This window comes from Camellia sinensis, chromosome 11, assembly GCF_055761805.1.
Source record: "Camellia sinensis isolate YWXY chromosome 11, ASM5576180v1, whole genome shotgun sequence".
In the NCBI taxonomy this organism is placed as follows: domain Eukaryota; kingdom Viridiplantae; phylum Streptophyta; class Magnoliopsida; order Ericales; family Theaceae; genus Camellia; species Camellia sinensis.
The window spans coordinates 171,715,996-171,739,374 of record NC_138971.1 but is presented as its reverse complement, the minus strand read 5'-3'; the positions used below and the strand labels follow the sequence as shown (position 1 = coordinate 171,739,374).

Here is a 23,379-nt window from a genome sequence, read left to right as displayed (position 1 = left end):
AATATCCGTTCTCCTTCATACTTTCTAAAAGACAAAAAGAAGACATTTTGGCTTCTTCTCGATACAATAAAATCTATACATGCACCGTTATAAAAAGGGAGATAACAACTCACCAACATGCATAAGATAAACCAATGAGGCAATTCGCCCCTCTAAAACCGTAACCAACACAATCCATGATATTCCCAGACACATTGAAACATAAACAACAAAACTTTGCTCTACTAGCTATATGCGTGGTAAGCCAAAGATATACGTCTCACAACAATATGCCAGTTTACCAGGCGCTAGCTGGAAGGGTATGGTGCCTTAGATTCTCAGTGCAGTCAGTTCTCCAGGCGCTAGCTGGAAGGTCACGGTACCTCTGATTCTTAGCGCAAAGTATAACACTACCAACCAAAACATAACAGGGCATAACCAACATGTATAACACATATACATAAACCATCAAGATACAAGCAATGTGTTAAAGTATATGAACACATAACTACCTCCTCCCGAGCAAGTATACATATATAATGTATCTCAACACTTCATCACATACAATGTTCAATCAACAATGGTATAATGCAAACACGACAATTCAACACAACCCTGTCATCCTCCACCGATGACCAAGGACAAAACCTCTAGATGCAAGTTTTAGTACATCTATTAGAGACTCAATTATTATGAGACCACAAACCCATCAATAACACTAACACGGTAGTTAAAGATACAACCCCCCCACGTGTGTGTATTTAACACTCAAGAAACAACAATCCTATTTTTTATACTTATATCAAAGATACTTTTCTCATTTCATAAAACAAATTCCATTTCCTTTTGTTTTCACGAAAACCAACTCCATCCCTTTTTGTTTTCATAAAACCAATTCCGTTCCTTTTGTTTTACAAAACCAATTCCATTGATAATAAGGCCATAACTCACATTAGTTCACTACATTCATTTCAAAACCATTCCAAAGCCAAAGTTAACCCCTTAGGCATTAATACCTTCACCCAACTCACATTAACAATAGAGATTTACAATATAGGTTAACTATCCTCCATTTTAATTTACCAAATCAAAATATAATTTAGGGCTTTTTCTTCTTTCAACTACAACATGCTAATTTACACACCAATTAGCCCAAAACAACCATCAATGATAAAATAACTATTTTCACACAACCAACCCTAGGTTCCTTCTCCTGATTTCAAACAAATCCAACGCGGATATGATTTTCATGCAATACAAAACTACCACATGTCTATCTATAGACGAAGTATTGAAAAAGAACAAGGAAATCCCTACCTCAAATGTAGAACCCAAGGAGAAGAAGAGCTAAACTCGGAAGTGCTCCAAATACCAAATTTCTCGCATCAAAATGTAGCCCTCAATGATCAACACACTTTTTGCAAAGGCCAAAGGGTAGGAGAATACTCTAACTAGATCAATCCCTAGAGAGAAGGTGGGTTTCTAGTGAGAGAGGCTCTCCAATGGAATTTTAGAAAAGTAAGAGAGAGAGAGAGAGGATGTAAAAAGTGATTTTAAAATGCCTAGCTGCCAACTGATATACGACTCTCCCACTCGAGCGGAGAACATAACGCTCGAGCGTCAAGAACGAAAAACTAGGTACGCTCGAGCGTAATAAGTACCACTCGAGCGCGAAGACACAAGAATAAAGTACATCCGCTCGAGCGCGAAAACCAGTCCGCTCGAGCGTAGATTTCCCCTTCCCAGAACTTACACAAAAAAGTACTACCCGCTCGAGCGCCAGAGTACCCGCTCGAGCGCGACCGCTCGAGCGTAAAGAAATCCGCTCGAGCGTAAAAATCACACCTGCAGAAGTTTTGCAGAGGCACGAAATACTGGAACTGTGAAAACCCCGCTTGAGCGTAAGGAGACCTGCTTGAGCGTACCACCAAAAATCTGGGCGACAAGGAATGGGACTAAGGCTCAACCAACCTGTTCGAAACACGCCCAACATAACCCAAAACTCTAAAACAAAGAGTAAGGGATAGAAGTGAGGATAAGACAACAACAGATCTATGGAACTAAGTCCGGATTACAGTTCAACAACAGCAAAAAAAAACCGGGATCGCTATAACCTCCCCCTCTTAAAGAATTTCGTCCCCGAAATTAAGGATATACCAAAACACGAGGCCAACTGATCGCACAATACTAACACCTGAGTACTAGGAGAGGAACTATTCTCCCTACAAACCTTTGATTCACTCTTACCGAGGAAGAGACTAACCAAGGGAACACGTTTCAAACGACAACACTGTAGGCACAAAAGCTACAACAAAACCAAGCCTTCACCGAAACAGTTTACCAACATCTGACTAGCACTTCAAGCTAAGTCACTACTCAACAACCATAATTTCCGATAAAAGGGTAAGCAAAGCAAATCCTTTGCATTAATATAAGGAAAACATTTTCTTATTCATGAGACATTTCACAAAGATAGTCAAATTTTCAATGTTAACATTCCGAAATACATCTTTCATTTTCTATGTGAAACTCAAAAGTTTTGTAAACGTTTTTCACAAACACGGTGTTATCCAAAACACATAGTCATCCACAGTTTATCTGCCAAAAGATCCATTTGGAATTCCTCAAAACCCTTGAATTATATCAATTTCTCAACAACGCCTTTAGATGGCCCAACCACTAGAAAAATTTTGTTTTCCATTTCTTTCCAAAGAAAAACACTATCAACAACCATTACTCACACAGTGAGGCCAAAACCAACACAAAACATAACATTTCTATAATGATAGTTAATAGAAATAACAGCAGTGCTATCAACACACAAGGCATAAGAAATTCATGATTTTACAATTTCATTCTGCCTTCCTTTACTTAACCAATTTAAAATCATATACACGGCTCAGAACCTGGCCAACAATTAAAGGAGACCACATCTCACATCAACGATACCTCCATAATACACAAATGATACACATTTTGGTGCTGTACCAATATAACATAGAAACACTTCTATACTCCACAATTGATAACGATATATATTTTAGTGCTATATCAAATCAAACAAATCTAGTTTAGAAATCATTTTCTCCCACACAATACAATGTATATAAGCAATTATCATATACAAGTTCAATCGATCAATACAAAACTTGATGTATTATTCCAACCGTCAGATGCAATGACATAACATGTTCGATTAGTTTCAGTTTTCCCTAATCAACATACAGATACTATTCCTGCTAACCTGGGACACAAATCTCACATTACCTCGAACATTCTCACTTAACTTATCAATACTACACAACTCTCGAAATCATCACATCAGTTACATTCACCCACGTGTTCCCGATCTCAACAAAAAAAAAATCTCTAAAAGTGAACGAGGCCCACAGGCCGCCACCAGACTATCTCAACATACGGTACCAAGCATGCAACAACATCAGGATCATTGATCCCATTAACAACTTCTCAATAGAAAAAGAGGATTCGAGATTCCATACATACTCCCCAATACATGAGGGTTAAACAAACAACACTATGCATACATATGCGATACATAAAAAAATGGTGCCTCAGCATCCAACAGTACATCGGTCAACAACAAAATCATTCACGTGATACACCACCGGCCAATAACACAAAAATCCCCCCTCCAGGGTAATACCATAGGGCTAACTAATAAGTCGCCCCTCGCGAGGCTCCCGAAGCCTGGCCTGCCCATTTTTGGTACCGATAGCGCCCTTGACTGGACGGGTACAACTGAGTCTGACTAGGTCTTGAGCCACCCGAAGAATTTACACGCAAAGGACAAAAACGTCTACCATGGCCTAGCTGACCACAAACAAAACAACCACCGGACCCCCTACTCTGAGACTGGTCTGAAACCTGCACCTCCCCGGACCCCCCAACAGATGAGTCCGAAACCCCTGGCGGAGGAAAGGAATTAGCCCCTGACTGAGCATGTTTCCGCCTCCACCCCTTACTGAGCCTAGAGCGCTTAGGAATCGTAGGACTTACCGAGATGGTCTCTTCCCCATCCCAACCATCACTCACAACCATGGCCTCCACATGGGCCACGGCCTCGACTAAATTATAATAATCCTTCCAAAAGGATCCAGCTACCTTCTCCCGAATATCAAAACACAACCGCCTTTCAAACTCATAACAACGACGCCCCTCTGTTGCCACCAACTCTAGAGCAAACCTCGACAAACTAGTAAACCGCATCTCAAACTGTGCCACATGAGTATCATCCTGACGTAACTCCAGAAACTGATCCCTCAACCTTTCCCGAGCAGAAGGAGGGAAATACTTGGCCCAAAAGGCCTCGGTAAAAGCAACCCATGTGCTACCTATGGTATTCTTAGCATATTTCCACCAATAACTTGCATCCCCCTTTAATTGAAAAGTCGCCAAAGAAACCCTCAACTCCTCCTCTTCGACTCTGAGCATATCAAGAGTCTTGGTAATCTGTTCTAATCAACTCTCTGCCTCCAACGGTTTAGCCTCCCCTAAAAACTCTGGTGGGCCGGAGCAGAAAAACTCTTTAGTAAGCTTGAGAGCATGCCCGCTGCCGCCCTCAGTGCGAGCTAGGACGTCTTGCACCGCTCTCACAATCTCACGTGCGACATCCTCGCCGACAGCCGATGCTGCAACGACGGGTGCTAAAGGAACTGCTGTGCCCCTACCGACACTCCTACTACTCAACCGTCCTCTACTTCCTCGTGTAGACATCCTATAAAACACAAAAGAAAATACCACGCTTAGTGCACAACACAATAGCCTTCTTCGAGGCATACACCACTACTATTAAGTCACAAGACTCACTTAGCCACAAAATATACACCTCTATTGCATATAATTATCTAAACATATAAACACATAATCGAATCAAGTCCACAAAGATAGCCACTCATCCCGGAACTCTCAAGGAATTCCTATCAGAAACCACATTAATCATGCGTGTTTCCGAAAGGACCTCAAAGCAAGTTCACCAGCCATGAATACTACCCGAGAGACTGAATCCCATGCTCACATAAATGCAACACACAAGTCCTAACTTTCATGATATCTATATGCAACGTCCTCACTATACGTAGTAAACCCACTGTGGTAAAAACCACTTCCCACGAGCCCAAAGTATTCAAACCCGGCTCGCTCTGATACCAAGTTGTCACGCCCCACTTTTTATTACTCGAAGTATTACCAATTTCATTTCCTTAATTCCATTTCAGAGATAATATGCGGAAATAAACTCGTATATTCAACTCGTAGAAGTGAATAACATTGCTCTCATTCGTATGTAAGTAAATACAACATGAGTGTAATAAATAAATTGCCCTTGGGCTTACATCATTAACGAATCAAGAAGAAGGGTGCAACTCTTTTACACATATGGCATTCCGTCAATACAAGAGAGGCCCCGTGGCCAACAAATAAGAAGATCCAAATCCTGCAGCACATTCGGCTCAACACCTGAAAAAGATTCAACAACGTGGGATGAACATATAGTCCAGTAGGGATCTCAACATGGCCCTCAACAGTAACAACATACAGATAGCTATGATCATAAATGCCCAATCTCATACTAGAATAGTAATGTGACAGTTTATACAAAATATACATAAGTATGAACTTTTCTTGAAAACAACCATTTCAATCAACGCCATAGGCGATTCAATTTTCTTTCCTTTTCATTAACCCCCGTTCCCAATCTTTCATAACATTAATAATACCTTAGGAAATAAATTCACTAAGCCCACTACTCTCTTCCATTTTCCTAACATACACAGATACGCCTTTTCAAAACATATATCTCTTTAAAATATCCGTTCTCCTTCATACTTTCCAAAAGATAAAAAAAAGACATTTTGGCTTCTTCCCGATACAATCAACTCTATACATGCACCGTTATAAAAAGGGAGATAACAACTCACCAACATGCATAAGATAAACCAATGAGGCAATTCGCCCCTCCAAAACCATAACCAGCACAATCCATGATATTCCCAGACACACTGAAACATCAACAACAAAACTTTGCTCTACTAGCTATATGCGTGGTAAGCCAAAGATATACGCCTCACAACAATATGCCAGTTTACTAGGCACTAGCTAGAAGGGTATGGTGCCTTAGATTCTCAGCGCAGTCAGTTCTCCAGGCGCTAGCTGGAAGGTCACGGTAGCTCTGATTCTTAGCGCAAAGTATAACACTACTAACCAAAACATAACAGGGCATAACCAACATGTATAACACATATACATAAACCATCAAGATACAAGCAATGTGTTAAAGTATATGAACACATAACTACCTCCTCCCGAGCAAGTATACATATATAATGTATCTCAACACTTCATCATATACAATGTTCAATCAACAATGGTATAATGCAAACACGACAATTCAACACAACCCTGTCATCCTCCACCGATGACCAAGGACAAAACCTCTAGATGCAAGTATTAGTACATCTATTAGAGACTCAATTATTATGAGACCACAAACCCATCAATAACACTAACACGGTAGTTAAAGATACAACCCCCCCCACGTGTGTGTATTTAACACTCAAGAAACAACAATCCTATTTTTTATACTTATATCAAAGATACTTTTCTCATTTCATAAAACAAATTCCATTTCCTTTTGTTTTCACCAAAACCAACTCCATCCCTTTTTGTTTTCACAGAACCAATTCCATTCCTTTTGTTTTACAAAACCAATTCCGTTGATAATAAGGCCATAACTCACATTAGTCCACTACTTTCATTTCAAAACCATTCCAAAGTCAAAGTTAACTCCTTAGGCATTAACACCTTCACCCAACTCACATTAACAATAGAGATTTACAATATAGGTTAACTATCCTCCATTTTAATTTACCAAATCAAAATATAATTTAGGACTTTTTCTTCTTTCAACTACAACATGCCAATTTACACACCAATTAGCCCAAAACAACCATCAATGATAAAATAACTATTTTCACACAACCAACTCTAGGTTCCTTCTCCTGATTTCAAACAAATCTAACGCGGATATGATTTTTATGCAATACAAAACTACCACATGTCTATCTATAGACGAATTATTGAAAAAGAACAAGGAAATCCCTACCTCAAATGTAGAACCCAAGGAGAAGAAGAGCTAAACTCGGAAGTGCTCCAAATATCAAATTTCTCGGATTAAAATGTAGCCCTCAATGATCAATATAGCGATCCCGGGTTTACCCTTGTTGTACAGTGATCCGGACATGTGTCCGTGGATGTTGGTAGTTGTTTATTATCATGTTTGTATCCTCTTTACTTTGTATATTGAGTTATAGGATGTGTTGGGCAGATTTGTTACAGGTTGGTTGTGTTCGGGAGCCTAGTGTTGCTGCCCAGAATTTTGGACCTTCGCTCGAGCGAGGAGTTGGTCGCTCGAGTGAGAGTGGGGTTCGTGTTTGGTGGGTCGAGCCAGAGTGGCTCGCTCGAGCGAGCGGTTGCGCCTGGTTCTGGACCTGAGAGCTGTCTTTTTTGGCTCGAGCGAGCTTCCTTCGCTCGAGCGGTCTGGGTTTTTCTTCGCTCGATCGAGAACTTCTTGGCTCGAGCGAGAGTTTTCTGTGTCTGGTCGCTCGAGCGACCAAGTCTTCGCTCGAGCGAGTGTGTTTTATATCAGCGGACAGTAGCGTTTTAAACATCACTTTTTCACTTCTTTTCTTTGAGCAAAACCTAAATCCGAGTCTCTCTCTCTCTACACTTGCACTCTCTCTAAGATTTGATCTCCCTAGAGTGTGAATCTAGCCTAGGGCCTTTGTTAAAAAGATAGAGGGCGTTGAGAGCTTCGATTTAATCTGAAAAAGTTTGGATTTGGAGCACGTTGATCTTCGAGTCTTCATCTCCTTTTTGGCTAAAACTTCAAGGTAGGGATATCCTACTCCTCTCTATGGATTTTGTCTTTAAATTTTGGTATTTTGAGATGTTGGGCTTGGTTTGGTAATTTTGTGAAAGTTTGGGGCTTTTGTGTAATTTTACAAAAGTTGGGGTTTTATTCATAATAAACCTGGATGCATGTTTGGCATAGAGAAATTGAATGAATGTTAAATCATTGATGAAAATGGGACCTAAGGGTTGAAATGGTAATTATGGATAATGACCTAATTACATTATTGATTAATTGGGATAATTAATGGCGAGAAATGAGGAAATGAAATGTTGATTGAATATCCATTTGTGCATTTATTTTCTGTTTAGAAATAACTGCTTTGGGCTATCGGTGGAGGATAGTCGTGATTGTTGTAGACAATGCATGATGATTAGGCAAACTGAAACTAATCAATGAAATGTGTCATGGAACTTGACAGTTGATAGAATGCATTAACTGTATGTATTGGGTGATTGTATATAGAACCATTGTGTTTGTATACGTTATGTGTAGAGGAGGAGATAGGGGATGTACTCCGCGGTTTAGGGGAAGATAGGGGATGTACCTCTAAACCGGATAGTGATGGGAGAAGATAGGGGATGAACTCCGTAGATACAGCTCATATGCTTGTCTAAAGAAGTGAAGATAGAGCTTAAATGCTTATCTTTGTGATGTGTGGATATAGCTTTTATGCTTATCTGTGGATATTGTTGTTATACATATCTGTTGTAGAATGTGGATATAGCTTATTTGCTTATCTGAGAATGTGGATATTGTTGTTATACATATCTGTTGAGCATGTGGGTAGTGCTTATAGGCCTATCTGTTGAAAAAGGGGAAATGAAAAGTAATTGGGACTCGTAAGTTGTATGACATAAATGTGTAATTTATGTGAATGTATCTGTGTTAGCCATCTATCAATTGCTAATCTTTTAGTCATTGTTCATGGTTGGTTTAGTGTATTTCTACTGGGCTGTGGCTCACCCTATATGGGAATATCATTTTCAGGTACTGGTAGCATGCCACCTCCAAGGACATAGCTGGGAGGCTAGAGGCGGGCATACTTTTGTTGCTTAACTTTTGATGTATTACATGTAACTTTAAGCCAAGGGCTTAATGTGTAAACGAGTTAGTACTCTTTTGTTGTAACCAAGTGTTAACTTGGAAAGCTGTAAGCCCGTAGGGCATTTTGTTATGATGTTAACATGTAATACTTATGTAATGGAACTCTAAGGAATAAAGGAATGTGGTTAGTTTATATGTAAATGCATGTCTTATCAGATGGGTTTAATGTTGTTTTTTTTTAGGGCGTTACAATCAACACACTTTTTGTAAAGGCCAAAGGGTAGGAGAATACTCTAACTAGATCAATCCCTAGAGAGAAAGTGGGTTTCTAGTGAGAGAGGCTCTCCAATGGAATTTTAGAAAAGTAAAAGAGAGAGAGAGGATGTAAAAAGTGATTTTAAAATGCCCAGTTGCCAATTAATATACGACTCTCTCGCTCGAGCGGAGAACACAACGCTCGAGCGTCAAGAACAAAAAACTAGTTGCGCTCGAGCGTAATAAGTACCGCTCGAGCGCCAAGACACAAGAATAAAGTACATCCGCTCGAGCGCGAAAAACAGTCCGCTCGAGCGTAGATTTCCCCTTCCCAGAACTTACACAAAAAAGTACTAACCGCTCGAGCGCCAGAGTACCGCTCGAGCGCGACCGCTCGAGCGTAAAGAAACCCGCTCGAGCATAAAAATCACACCTGCAGAAGTTTTGCAGAGGCACAAAATACTGGAACTGTGAAAACCCCGCTCGAGCGTAAGGAGACCCGCTCGAGCGTACCACCAAAAATCTAGGCGACAAGGAATGGGACTAAGGCTCAACCAACCTGTTCGAAACACGCCCAATACAACCCAAAACTCTAAAACCAAGAGTAAGGGATAGAAATGAGGATAAGACAACAACAGATCTACGAAACCAAGTCCGGATTACAATTCAACAACAACAAAAAAAAATCGTGATCGCTATAAGCCATATTTCGATTAAATCTCCACCGGTTTGAAACAACATTCTCAAGCGTCATTCTTCACCATCGGCTGAAACCCTTCCATTCTCAAGCGATTGGAACAACGAACCCGACAACTCAGGCCATTCGAACAGTGTCCAACAACTTAGGCAATTCGAACAAAAATTCTGACCAAACATGCCTGTAAAACTTAAGGAACTCAAACCCTGATTTCTCTCCCTAGTCAAACACATTTCTGAAACCCTAGATGTTGATATTCATTTTTAATGTTAGAATGGTAAATATATAGTCCTTGAGTTTGCAAATATGTAGATATGGTTCAATTACTACTTACAAATTTCAATTATATTAGAGCATTTTCGGAAAATAAAATGTGTCATCCACATCTAGATAACTTTATACTTTACTTTATTATATAGATATATAGTGAAATAGATGTAGTGTTTGTTCTTTAAGTGATAAGGGTGTTGGTTTTGAAGTTCAAGATTAGGTTTAAATCTTGTATATTTCACTTTATAAATATATTTTTTTTCATTTTTGATATAAAAAAATTCACTTAACAAAAGAAGAGAGTATGTTTCAAGGGACTAAAATGAATTGTTTACATACATAATAGTAACCATAGATACATATATATACAACTGATAAGTTTATCAAACCAACTAATATGTTTATCAATTGATAAGTTTTGTTCACATACCAAACCAACTGATAAGTTTATCAATTACACATTCATCTCTATTTCTATGTAGTGATACATTTACAAAATTTTGATGTAGGGAGAAGATGGTTGGCACAATAGTCAATAGACTCACCAACTTAAACAAATTTGATCTCTTTTGGGGAAGAATTTGCCTCAGTCTATTTTTCTTTTCTTTTTTTCCCCCAAATTTGATCTCAAAGTAGGTTTCTGCAAATTGGAATTAGTCCAGAGCCAATACCAGAACTGGGATTTTTTTATTCCTAATCATCAGTACCCTTTTCGGCTTGCAAACCTAACTTTTTGCATAATTTGTACAAAAAAGTGATTAGTGATTGCCCTTACGTTCAAAGCCCTCAACCTCAAGGTTAGCAAGCCGAGTTTTAACCACTGAACTAGTGGTTCCCTGTTTTTGGTGTTTACCACTTGGACTTCCTTTTTCTTGGTAAATTATTTTATTACCAAAAATAAGGTTTTACAATTGAGCTCGATACACTGCCCGCAAAGGGCGCAGTCAACATATGAGAGCTAATGCCTAATTGTTCAGCCCGAAGTCATTTTCTCGAAACAGAGAGAAAGATCAGGTTGTGAATTATAGATTTATGAACTTGGTATGTTGATATTCTTTTTCAACTTTTCCTTTTGGTTGTGTCAGTGGTCTAAAATTTGAGAGGACTATAGCAGTGGTATGCTGCTAATGTCTCATTCCTTTTGGACCTGCTTTTAAAAAAGGAGAAGTGGCATTCTTTTTGGATTAGGAGATAGCTGATCCTTGTGCCTTCTCTGATCATCAGATGGCTTGTTCCAATGATGTAGGCCTTTCAGTAGCTTTCACATATTTGGTAGATAAATATTCTTGTGGTGCCTGTTTCCAAGGCTTCATTAACCAAATTTATCAGCAACTTAATAAAAATCTATTTGTATGGGGTTGACAAAAGTAAAATTGAGCTTTCAGTTTTTCTACAACAAGGATTATTCCGAATAAGAAAATTAAAGAAGCTCTAATAAATTGGTGGAGAAAACCATCGAACCATTATAAGAACATACCAGTGGTAGGTGTTCCTGATATGCCTTCATTATTAAATCATCATGTAAGATATGAAACACTACTTGCCAGGATCTGGATGGTAGAACGGAAATGAGGAAAATTACTAGCATTCATTTATGAAATGAAAAAAAAAAAAGATAAAGAGAATTGGGATATTGATAATTAAATACTCATGAATCCAGAGGAATTATGGATACATTCAAGTTTTATCAGTGTATAACATTTCTTTGCTTAATTAACTGATAAATTTTGTCGTATATCCATAAATTTTGCATGGTTTGCCTAATTCATTGATATCCTTCTTTCATATAGATATTGTGAGTTCTCATTTCCAAGTTGACATTTTGTCAAAGAAGAAGGTGCAAAAAACAGATTCAATGAAATATGATGATGTGGCTGTAAAAATCTTGCAAACTTACTAAATAGATGGAACCACATTTGAAATTGGTGGGAAGAAGCTGAAGTTGAAAAGAAATGACTTTAAGTTGATTTTTGGGATTGCATGTGGACAAAAGAGATGAATCTTACATATGGAAGAAAAAAATGAGATAGATATGGTGAAAAGAAGAAAAATAACAGAGAGTAGAATAACAAGTGCATCAATCCAAAAGTTGATAACCAAACTTTTGAGAAGCAACAAGAAAAAGAATAGAGAAGATGTTGTCAGGCTTGTGTGCCTCTTGATTTGTTTGCCTTTGTTATATTCGGGTGCTGGGACTACAATCGGTTGGTCGTTCATGAAATATATCAAGGATATTAACAAAATGAAGTTTTATGATTGGTGTGGCACAACGAAACAACAGCTCACAAGATCAATAGCAAGTAACATGAACCAAATCGATAAAGTCTCTAGATATGTGATGGTCTTATTGGTAACTAAATATCTCACTTACAAGTTATAAGATATAACATTTCCATTGACTACATAATTAGTTATAACAATTTTTTTTGGCTTCAACAGTATTGGATATGCGAGCATACAAGCATTATCAAACCAAATGACAATAATGCAATCCCAAGATTTGCAAAATGGAACATCACATATTTGGAACAACAATTGGCAAATTCATCCTTGCAAGATCTGAAAAATATTGCGGTATGCATTGCTAACCTTTGTTTTGTTTAAACAAATGACAGATTTTCTTATGCAGTGATAAATTATTGTTCACACTGATAAATTTACTTAATTTGCCTAATTGAGTGACAAATTTCTCTTAGTTTACCTAATTAAGCGATAAATTTTTCTATGCAATGAATGTTTTTCTATTTCTCTACTGTGCATGAGTTTTGTTTCATATTTACTTTATTTATGTTACTTTATATTAGACTAGAATTGATTGGGTTTTCGTATTGATAAATTTATCCCTAAAAATGAATTGAATTAGACATTTTTAGCTCCATCCAACATATTGAACCAACCGATGATTTTTATCACTGAAATTTGTATCATATCATTCATTTTTTTTTAAATTTTCATCCATGTAGGAGAGCAATTTGAAGCACACAGATGAAGAGATAAAAATATACCGAATGTTGCTAGCAGAAATTAAGGATAAAGATGAAGACAAAGACGAAGATGAAGAAACTAATTTTCAAAGATAAATCCAATGATGAAACATTTAAACCACATCCACACGAAACATGCCCTGAAAAGAAAAAGAAATCAATACCCTTCGAATCACAAAAGAATGAAAGAAGGCAAGTTGACAATCAGCCTGAAGTGGATCAAAATTTGGTGTAAGTACTTGTTTTTCAGAAGATAGAAGACAATATGCTCAAAATGGAAAAGTTACAAATGGAAAAGGACATCCTTCAAACTGCAAATGATAACCTATAGCAGCAACTTAAGAAGCTGACAAAAGACATGCAAGATCAGCAGAAAACTACAAAAAATCAAATCCAGAGGAAAGATGAAGAAATGAAGATACTCCATGAGAGAATTACAATCTTGGCTGAGGCAAACAAGTACTAGGAAGAACAACACACACAAGAACAACCTACAATGAAGAAATTGAAAACTTCATACGAAGTTTTTAACATCCTACCAAAATAAATAAGACAAAATCTCATTGCACATTGGGCAAATACAAAGAAAAAGTAACAATCTTCTCTCCTGACTCCTGTAGTTCACTTTTGCCAACTGTTTATCATTAACTCATATTGAATTGATAAGTATCAAATATTCTAAAAACATTAATAAATTTATTATTCCATTATCCCAACACTAATAACTCTTTTTTCAGGGATGAGACAATGTGGCAAGGAGCTGACCATAAAACCTATGTCTATTTAAATGACATTGACAAAATATTGAAGGGCGAAGATTTGGCAAGCATTGTAAGTTGAATTTGTAACTCATTAAAATAATATTTTATTGTTTGATTTATATTAATTCCTTGTTTTGTTTTTTATTTTCAACACAGGTAATAGACGCATATGCAGAACACTTGCTTGCACAAAAACAAGGAACAACATCATTCATATTCATTTCAAGTTACCATGTAAGTAATACATAGTATTTGCCATTTTTTTCAGATATTTGTGTATTGTTTAATGAATTTTTTTTTTTTTTTTTTTTTTTTTTTTTTTTTTTTTTTTTTTTGGTAATCTTCATGGTATCTCATCTATGCTAGGAAATTATTCAAGAAATAAATTTTATCAGTGCATAACCTCTGTTTTCTTAACTGAGTAATGAATTTTGCAATGCAGTGATAAATTTTGATATGGAATGATAAAATTTTGATCACAGTGATAAATTTACTTAATTTTGTGGTAGCAAATTATTTAAGCTTTTCTGTTTATGTTGTGTGATTGAGTTCATTGTTGTGACTTTATAATACTTTGTTTGCTTAATTAAGTTAAAAACAAAGTATTATAATTAATATTATAATACAAGTACTTCAATTTATCACTATAAATTGCATACTCGCCACCTATTTAATTTGAAAAAGTTTAAATTAACATTATTTTATTTATTTATATTTGTTAGCACTTGTTGACAACAAAAGATGAGGAAACAACAAAGAGAATGCTAAACAAATTGATGACTGAAGCCATGAAAAGAAGATACATTCTCTTCTTAATCCACCAAAATTTTCATTGGACAATACTTGTCCTTGACATTGAAGAAGGTTCATGGAAATTCTACAATTCCATGAGACTAGTGAAGCAATGCGTAAAGATCCACACTTTAATGCCGCAAATGAAGTGGTAAAAATGTTTTCACTATCAAACTTACCATTAATCCAATACATCAATCCTGATGCATGCTCAATTATACATCAAAAATTTATACAGTAATATATTTATCATTCTTTAAATCCATGGTTTCTCATTAATTATTTCAACTGACTTTCTAATAGAACAATTATACAAATTTATATGTTGTAGAGAAAGATTATTGACAAGTACATAAAGGATGAGAAGCTAACTCTCATCGCCCTTGATAAATTTCAACAGGAGACCGTGAGAGTCATCAACAGCCCACAACGAGAAGACACTTTGTAAGTCGATCAATAACAAAACACTCTTATAAAAAAAAATGCGACGAAACCAAATTATAATATTTTGTTTTCAAAATGTTTTTGCAGGCTTGATTGCGGAATCATTGTTTGCTATATCGTGAGGCAATATGTTTCTAACAACAACATAATACCTACTTTTTTCAAGGAAGAATGCGATCAATTGAGATCCGATATATTAACTATCTTCTTGACTGATCAACAAACTGCTCAATAACAAATGGTTGATGAAAACATTGATGACTTGTTTTCGCAATAACCAACAGATCTCAAAGAGAAAAAAACATTTTGCTTGTTTGGTTGTTACAGTGTAACAAAAATGAAACATTGATTCATTTGGTTGTTAGAATGTGAATACTTCATATATTTTGCTTGTTTGGTTATTACAGTGTTACCTATATTTTGATCATTTTGGTTCTTACTTTGCTTCAATGAATATTACAATGCTTGGTTGTTACAATGTCAAATTTACGAATAATACACTAAATAAAACTTTCAGTCTTTTTTAGTAATATTGTTACCCGATCTGGCTTTTGATACCAGTCTTGTTTTATGCAAATTTCATTCAAAATATTGATTATAATTTGATTATTTGTGTCAAATTTAAAGGTTAATAACAGGTTTGGACCACTTCATTATTAACATGACAATTTTTTTTCATTCTTTTTGACACTGATAAATTTATCACTGTTCAAACAAAAAAAAAATAGCAACTCTCTCTCTCTTGCTCTCTCTCATTCTTTTTTCTAATTCAAGTAAACAAAACACTATAAAAAAATAATAAAAAATTTACCTAAATTAAAAATTAAAATACAAACACTATTAGATTGTCCAAATTGAAAATTAAAATACTGTTACAGTTTGTAGATATTTCCAAGTTTGAGAATAAATGTAAGAACATGCCATTCTGGGTATGACAGTGATAAATTTATCACTGTAAAAAAGAACATTTGGTTGGATATGACAGTGATAAATTTCTCAACCACTGACATAAATGTAATAAACCATTAACTCTTCCCATACAATCAGTGGTAAATTTATCATTCTTGAAAATAACAAAATTCAGGAACCCCATTAATACTTGATTACTTCCTTCAAATAATGGTAAATTTATTACTCTTACAAAAAAATAATCCGCCAACTTACTAGTGATAACTTTACCACTGTATAAAACATCAAAAACAACAACTACATTTAATCAAAATCAAATAATATAAATTTGTGAAACTTAATCCTGTAAACATATCAGCAAAAAATATAATTTCTGTTTAAAAAATTCCTCAATCATTCAATGCAAGTACCAAAATGATATATCTTTCTAAAAATACTCAATCATTCAATGCAAGTAACACCTCTCAACTCTCAGCAAACAAATTCAATTAAAATCAATACAACTAAAGCAAAGCTTCTTTACATATCTTCCAATTATGAGTTCCCATCTTTCCACACCTACTGCACCTAATTCTCTTGATTTTGCCCTTAGAAGGTATTCTCTCTATTCTTGAACGTCCAACTGGTCTCTTACAAAGAGGAGGTAAAACAACGTCATCATCAACAACTACATTTGGCTTCCATATACTTGGAACTGGATAGATAGAATGTGAAGAAGAATCACAATAACTATGAACACGGTAGTAATCATCAAGAAAACAATTCAAATCCTTTCCACTCCTCTTTATAGCACAAAAACCATGTTTGCAAGGAAAAGAATCAATTTCTCACAATCAACAAGAACAAGAGTGTTTCCCAATATCAACCATAACAGAATGATCCAATTGGATTTTAGAAATGTCATCGTTACATTTCTTAACAATCCATGCCTTTGTATCATTAAAAGCTTCTTCCAACTTTTTCTCTGCAAAAGGACAAACAATATGATTCCACTTATTCCCAACTTCTCTCCTTTTTGAAAATTGCTCCATTAGTTTCACCCATATAGCATCAAAAAGACTAGTTGAAAACAAATGGCGTTCATCCCTAATCCATGAATTAAAAGATTCTGTAGCATTTGTGCACATTTCACCATACCCCTTGCCTTGAAAATAAGCGTTACACCAACACTCATTAGGCAAATCCTCAAGAAACTTCTGAACACTACGACCACAATGACCTTTAAAATTTTCAAATAGCTCATTAAACAACTCAATAATAGGAGCATATAAAAGAGTAAGAAAATACTCTTTAGATTCACTACTCTTCACTGACAAATAAGTCTTCAAGTTTGTCTTCAAATGCATCAGACAAAAAGAATGAGAAGAAAACGGAAAGACCTCAGCTGAAGCCTTCAGCAAACTTCCATGCCGATCGGTAACAAATGCAATATCCCTCCCCAGAGTCAAAATAACTAATAACTTTGACAAGAACCAATGCCAATTGTCATAACTTTCACTATCAACAATGGCAAAACATAACATATATAAACCTACAAACAAATTATATACACTTTATCAGTAACAAATAAAAAAATATTACAAAACAAAAGCAAAACGCAAAGTATATAACATATAGCACTAACCATAGATAAATTTATCACTGTATAACTAGAAAAAATCAATAGCAGCATACAACATATAGAATCAATGTATAGTAAATTTATCATTGTATAAATATAAAAATTTAACAAAAGTATACAACATAAATTTGTCACTAATAGATTGACCATACTCAATAATCAACACTCTCCAGTAACAAAAATGATAAAATTATCACTGTTTTAATAATAATAACAAATAGACACGGAATATATCTTGGTTACTGTCTTTTGTCGTAGCAACTAATAAACAACCTTTGTGTCTTCCTTTCAAGAAAGTTCCATCAAGTATCAACACAGGCCGACAATACTTGAAACCATGAATACATGCCTTAAAAGCGAAAAAGAAGCATTTGAAATGTTTTCCTTCACTATCAACATCAAATTCCATATTGAAAACACTGCCCGGATTACAATCAATAGCGGCATCACCAAAAAAGATCGTCAAATGATGATGAATAATCACCAAAAACAAGACCCCTTACTTTTTCAACACCCATCCAAGCTTGCCGATAAGAAACTTCTATTCCATAATAGTCCTTAAAATCACAAACCACCTCACTAATCGATGCCAAAGCCTCATTACGAATCTCACTTGAAATTAGCCTACCAATCATACTCGAAGTCATCCTAGCGTGTTCAACTGTACGAAAAGAAGATCCACACGTATGAACATAATCAAATTGTTTAATAACAAAAGCTTTACTAGAATTTTTCACTCTAGCATGCACGCTCCATAAACATCCAAAATCAGCCCTTTTCTTACAATGAACAGTGACACGATCCTTGTCATTTTTAACAAAATCAAAATCAAAACCAGAATGAATAGAATACTTTGACAACGTATCTCAAAATTCAATAACTCCTTGAGCAAACCTTTGTCCTACTCCTTTCATACAATTAACCCAACCATCAGAGAGCAAAGGTTTCCGTTGATTTGAATAAAATGAAGGCAAAAAATTAGTTTCACAAACAACACTACTACTACTGTTAGCTTCACCATCACAAATCATATAACCTTCACCCAAAGAACTGTTGGAAAAATGGTTTAATATAGGCTTATTTTGGGCCATCTTTGAGCCCAAAATTAAATGGGCCCCAAATGTCTTTTGGGGTGGGTCCGAAAAGGTGATGTGTTCCTTGCTGCGTGGCAAGTCACACGGTGAAAAAGGTTCGTCAAAACCATTTATGAGTGAATAGAAACTTGACGTCGTTTTTGGGTTCGTGGAATGGATATTTAAAGAATTAAATGTGGGTTTCCTTCAAATGGGTTGTCCCACATTGAAATTTTAAGAGAGCTCCTTCGTGTATATAAGCTCTAGACTACAACACTTGGGTTAGGCCCCAAGGGACACCCCAAGTTTGTAGAAAGGAGGAGTTATGGACAAAGTGAACATTAGCCCAAACCACCACACACGCGCGCGCGCCGCCGCCGTCCGTCCGTCTGGTCATGTCGGTTCTAATATTAATTTTTTTTAGACAAAATTTATTTGGATCTTTTCTAAAATTCTTGTGGGAAAATTTAATTTTTTGAACCGAAATAAATTCAATTTTTGAATTTAATTTTTTCTGTCCATTTGATACCTTTCTAGTCCAAAATTTCTCACTGTTTTCAAACTGTTTTTCGGTTATTAAACTTCCAGAAACTGCCCAGCAGTTTCGGGTTTGACTGCTGCAGTTTACAGAATTCAAATCTGTCCAGATCTGTTTGAATTTAAGTTGTATCTGTTCGGAATAGTTTTGCATCTGTTTGTTCAAAATTCTGCACCTGTTCGGTTCTATTTATTCCAGCACTGTCCAACAATTTAAGGCATCTGAAAACCAGTCTGCTATTTTTGATATTGCTGTCCAGAATTTTCTCCTTTGCATTTTAATCTTCATTATAGTTTTAGAGAATTTTAAAGAGAATATAAGAACATAAATTTTTAGTTCGCTGGACAAATTTGTTTGGAGTGCTACTACAAATTTGTGAAGATCATTGTATCATGGGAGATAGATGCCACTCAATCGTAAGCACCGTAGCAGGGCGAATCTATCTTAAGGACATAGTGTCACACACTCGACTTGGTCTTTTATTTTTCCATTTGGTTCGATAAAATAAATTCTGTAAGTTATTTATTTTATTTTGTTTGAATTAGCTTCAATTTATTTTATTTACACAAAAGATTGTTCCAACAAGAACAACACTTAACAAAAACATTAATACGATGAATATCAAAAGAAAGTGCGAGTCCAACTATAGCCTCCAAATCCTCTTTACTTTGTAGACCACAACAAAAATGTTCAGGCATTGAATATGATATATTCAAAGAACTACCAACTAACTCACTCCACTTTGCACACAATTTATATACTAAATCTTTGAAATTAAATCCATCATTATACTTGATACCCAATGTCACACCTCTAAACTTGCACATAAGAAACAAAAAATTCTCCATCACTATAAATCCTGCAGCAAACAATAATTATATTTCAGCAAACAACTCAAACAACCTAAAACAAAATCTAATACAGTGATAAAATTATCAACCAACTCAAACACATCCAAAAACCAACAATGATAAATTTAACAGTTAACACTACCAAATGACCAAGAGAATGGAACAATGAATAAGGATTACACTATCAAAATACTCAGTGATAAAATTATCCTTGTAAATAATAACAAACCAGCACCTGTGTTTAACCAAAACAATGTTGTAACAAAAAATATATATATATATATAATTCATTACATATACATATCTCAAAGCTTTTATATCATGATCAAAATACAAATTCAATCGCAGAAACAACAGAATAACAACAATATCACAACAAAGTCAAAATCACTAACTCAAACTAAAAAACACCAAAACATCGAAATTGAAATCAGAATCAAACATACTAGTCAAGCTCCGTGCACAAAATCCCAAATCACAAAATCTAACTATACACCAAATGCAAAATCGAAAAACAGGAAGGTTTACGAAGTGCGAAATCATAAATCACAAATCACGAAGATACACCAAGCGCGAAATCACAAATCACGAAGCTCCACAATAATGCATTAACAAATCGTGAAGTTCCACAGAAATCCAAATCACAAACACATACTCACAGCACAATATTTTGATGGCAAAAATCAAATACAAATGCGCCAAAATAGGGGACAAAAAACCAGGGTAAAACGGTACCAAAAAAAAAAAAAAAGGCTCAGGACCTGTTGGTGCACAAGAGCAATCTTCAGGACCAAGAGAGGAAAAATTAAAAAAAGTAGGACCGGCCAGTAAAAAACCCTCTTTTTAAAAGTGTTGTTGGTCAGGCCCAAACATCAAGTTGTCTTGTTGTACGACTTCTCTTCCGTTGTTCCCAATTGGGGGGTATTGTTGGGCCTCCATGGGTCTACAATAAAACTCGCATCAATAATTTGAATCGTTTAATATGTAAAACGTATTGAGCACTTCATCTCTATAAAAAATTATTTTAATCGAATATCGATAGCCACTTGATCATATAACATTTGTATAAACAATTTATTTTAAAAATTATACTTATCGTTGACACAAATTTATTCGAATCAAGTGACTATAGATATTTGATCAATATGAATTTTTTCAGAGATGAAATACTTGATGAGTCGTACACATTCAACGGTTCAAATCATCAATGTGTATTTCGTGGTAAGCCCACAGAGGCCTAACAACACCCTCTAATATGATTTGGAGGGGAGAGAAGCCTTGCCTAATCCAAATACCCCTATGATACAACTTGCAATTTTTTCCTTTTTTTGCTTTTTGGTACATAATTTTTGTAAATGCAAATTTACAGTAATAGTAGAAATTTAGATTAAATTATTCATAATTATCATCTTATACTTCAAATTTATTTTAAATATGAATTTCACACAATACAAATTCAACCTCAATCACATATTCTTATTTGGGATAAATTTGGAGTAGTTAAGTGGGGTTCATAAAATTATTGGCAAATTATTATACACTAAACTGTCATTAGAAGTGTATCTATTTGCATTATGCTATCCCTCAAATAGATTTATATTTTAATGACATTTTGCTTTTCAGCTTTGTTTAAATCTTGAATTTGTTGAAATTTTTTTTTGTTTCTTTTCTTTTCTTTTCTTTTATAAACTGTCTATAATTTTTTGAAAAAAAAAAACTATTATTTTTCTTAAACAAAAAAAAAAAAAGAGGAAATTATAAACATAATTGTTATCAAACAAGTCTTCAGTGTTCTTGAAATAATACTCCACATCAATTATCATTTAACATGCATCATGTTATCTTCCAAAATAAAATACAAAAGTAACAATAAATTCCACCGAATAATTAGTTTGTATTTGTTGTTATGTTTTTGTTTAGCCCTTTTAAAATTTTGTTATTTTTTTCTTTTCTTGTTATGTATATTTTTTATTTTTATTTTAATATAACTAATTTATAATTTTTCTAAAAAATAAAAAAAATAAAAAACTTTTCTCAAAATCCCAGAAGTCGTGGAGGCCACTCATTTAACTATTGAGGAGGTGCTGTCATAAAATCCACCTTTCAGAAAGGAACATCTCTCACCTAAGAATATTGGGCACGAATTTGTAGTTGACCATTTCCTTCCCCATTAAATAATAATAATAATAATAATAATAATAATAATAATAATAATAATAATAATAATAATAAATAATTACAAAAAAAATATATTGAATTCTATTTTTTTAAAATATATTTTTAGTATTTAGTAAATTTTCTAAAAAAATTTTCACAAATGTTATACCTTTTAAGTGCATTTATGCTAAGTGTATCTAAAAATTAAAAAAAAAAAGTGTTTAGAATATTAAAAAAATTTAGTGAAAAAAAAAACACCCAAACAAATCCTAAAAATCCAACATTTTTTTGGTCTTAAAAACACTAATTATTTACTACATGCTAAATTGTACTTGAATACACTACTCTTTATTAGAAATAACGCCAAAAAACTAGCCATTTGGAGGAAGGAACGAGTCTAGGCGTTCTGATTTTAAGCCGTTAAATTGACTTGTCTTAGGTCCAAGCTAAGATAAATCTTCCTTGGACGTGGATGGGTCTACAATGGGTAACTCTCTCTGTTTCTTGGAAATCTAGAAAGATCTTCTTTACAACTATATTCTTGTCTCTTTTTTCCCCTCTCACAAGGAAAAAATTGTAAATATATTATAAATCTCGTATTTTTTTATTCAAAAAAAATAAAAATAAAAAATGTGTTTGAGCGGTTAATAAAATAATTAGTAGTTTAGTTTGTAATTGTTACAAAGCTCAATAAATAAAGGTAAATTATACTAACCCATTTGAAGTTTATGAAAAATTATATCAAGCTTAACAAGTTATCATAATTATACTGAGTTTTTTAGACTCTGTTTGGATCATAAATTTAAATAGAAATTTAAACAATAAAAAAGAAAGAAAAAATGTGATAGAAATAGATTTTTTTTTTTTTGGTGTCATTTCTATTGCATTTTTCCTTCTTTTTTCAAATTCATAATCAAATTCATGGTCCAAATATAATATTAAATTTTCAATGCACGTAATATGTAGTACCATTTTCATCAATAATTCATTAAAAAAGAAAAAAAATGTTGTAATATATATGGTGAAAAAAGAAAACAAGTTGTAATACACTAACAAAAAAAAAAGTTGTAACAT

General features: G+C 34.6%; 1 protein-coding gene across 1 annotated transcript in view; it reads right to left on the bottom strand.

Annotated features, from left to right (window-relative positions):
* Positions 1-16,568: 16,568 nt before the first annotated feature.
* The window catches only part of LOC114323838 (uncharacterized), a 43,628-nt gene continuing 36,817 nt past the window's right edge, over positions 16,569-23,379 (bottom strand). The window contains exons 5-6 of the mRNA XM_082895669.1: positions 16,932-17,596; positions 16,569-16,847 (exon numbers count right to left, since the gene is read on the bottom strand). Of these exons, the coding sequence (XP_082751795.1) occupies positions 16,569-16,847; positions 16,932-17,596 (944 nt within the window). The remainder of the gene's footprint in view (positions 16,848-16,931; positions 17,597-23,379) is intronic.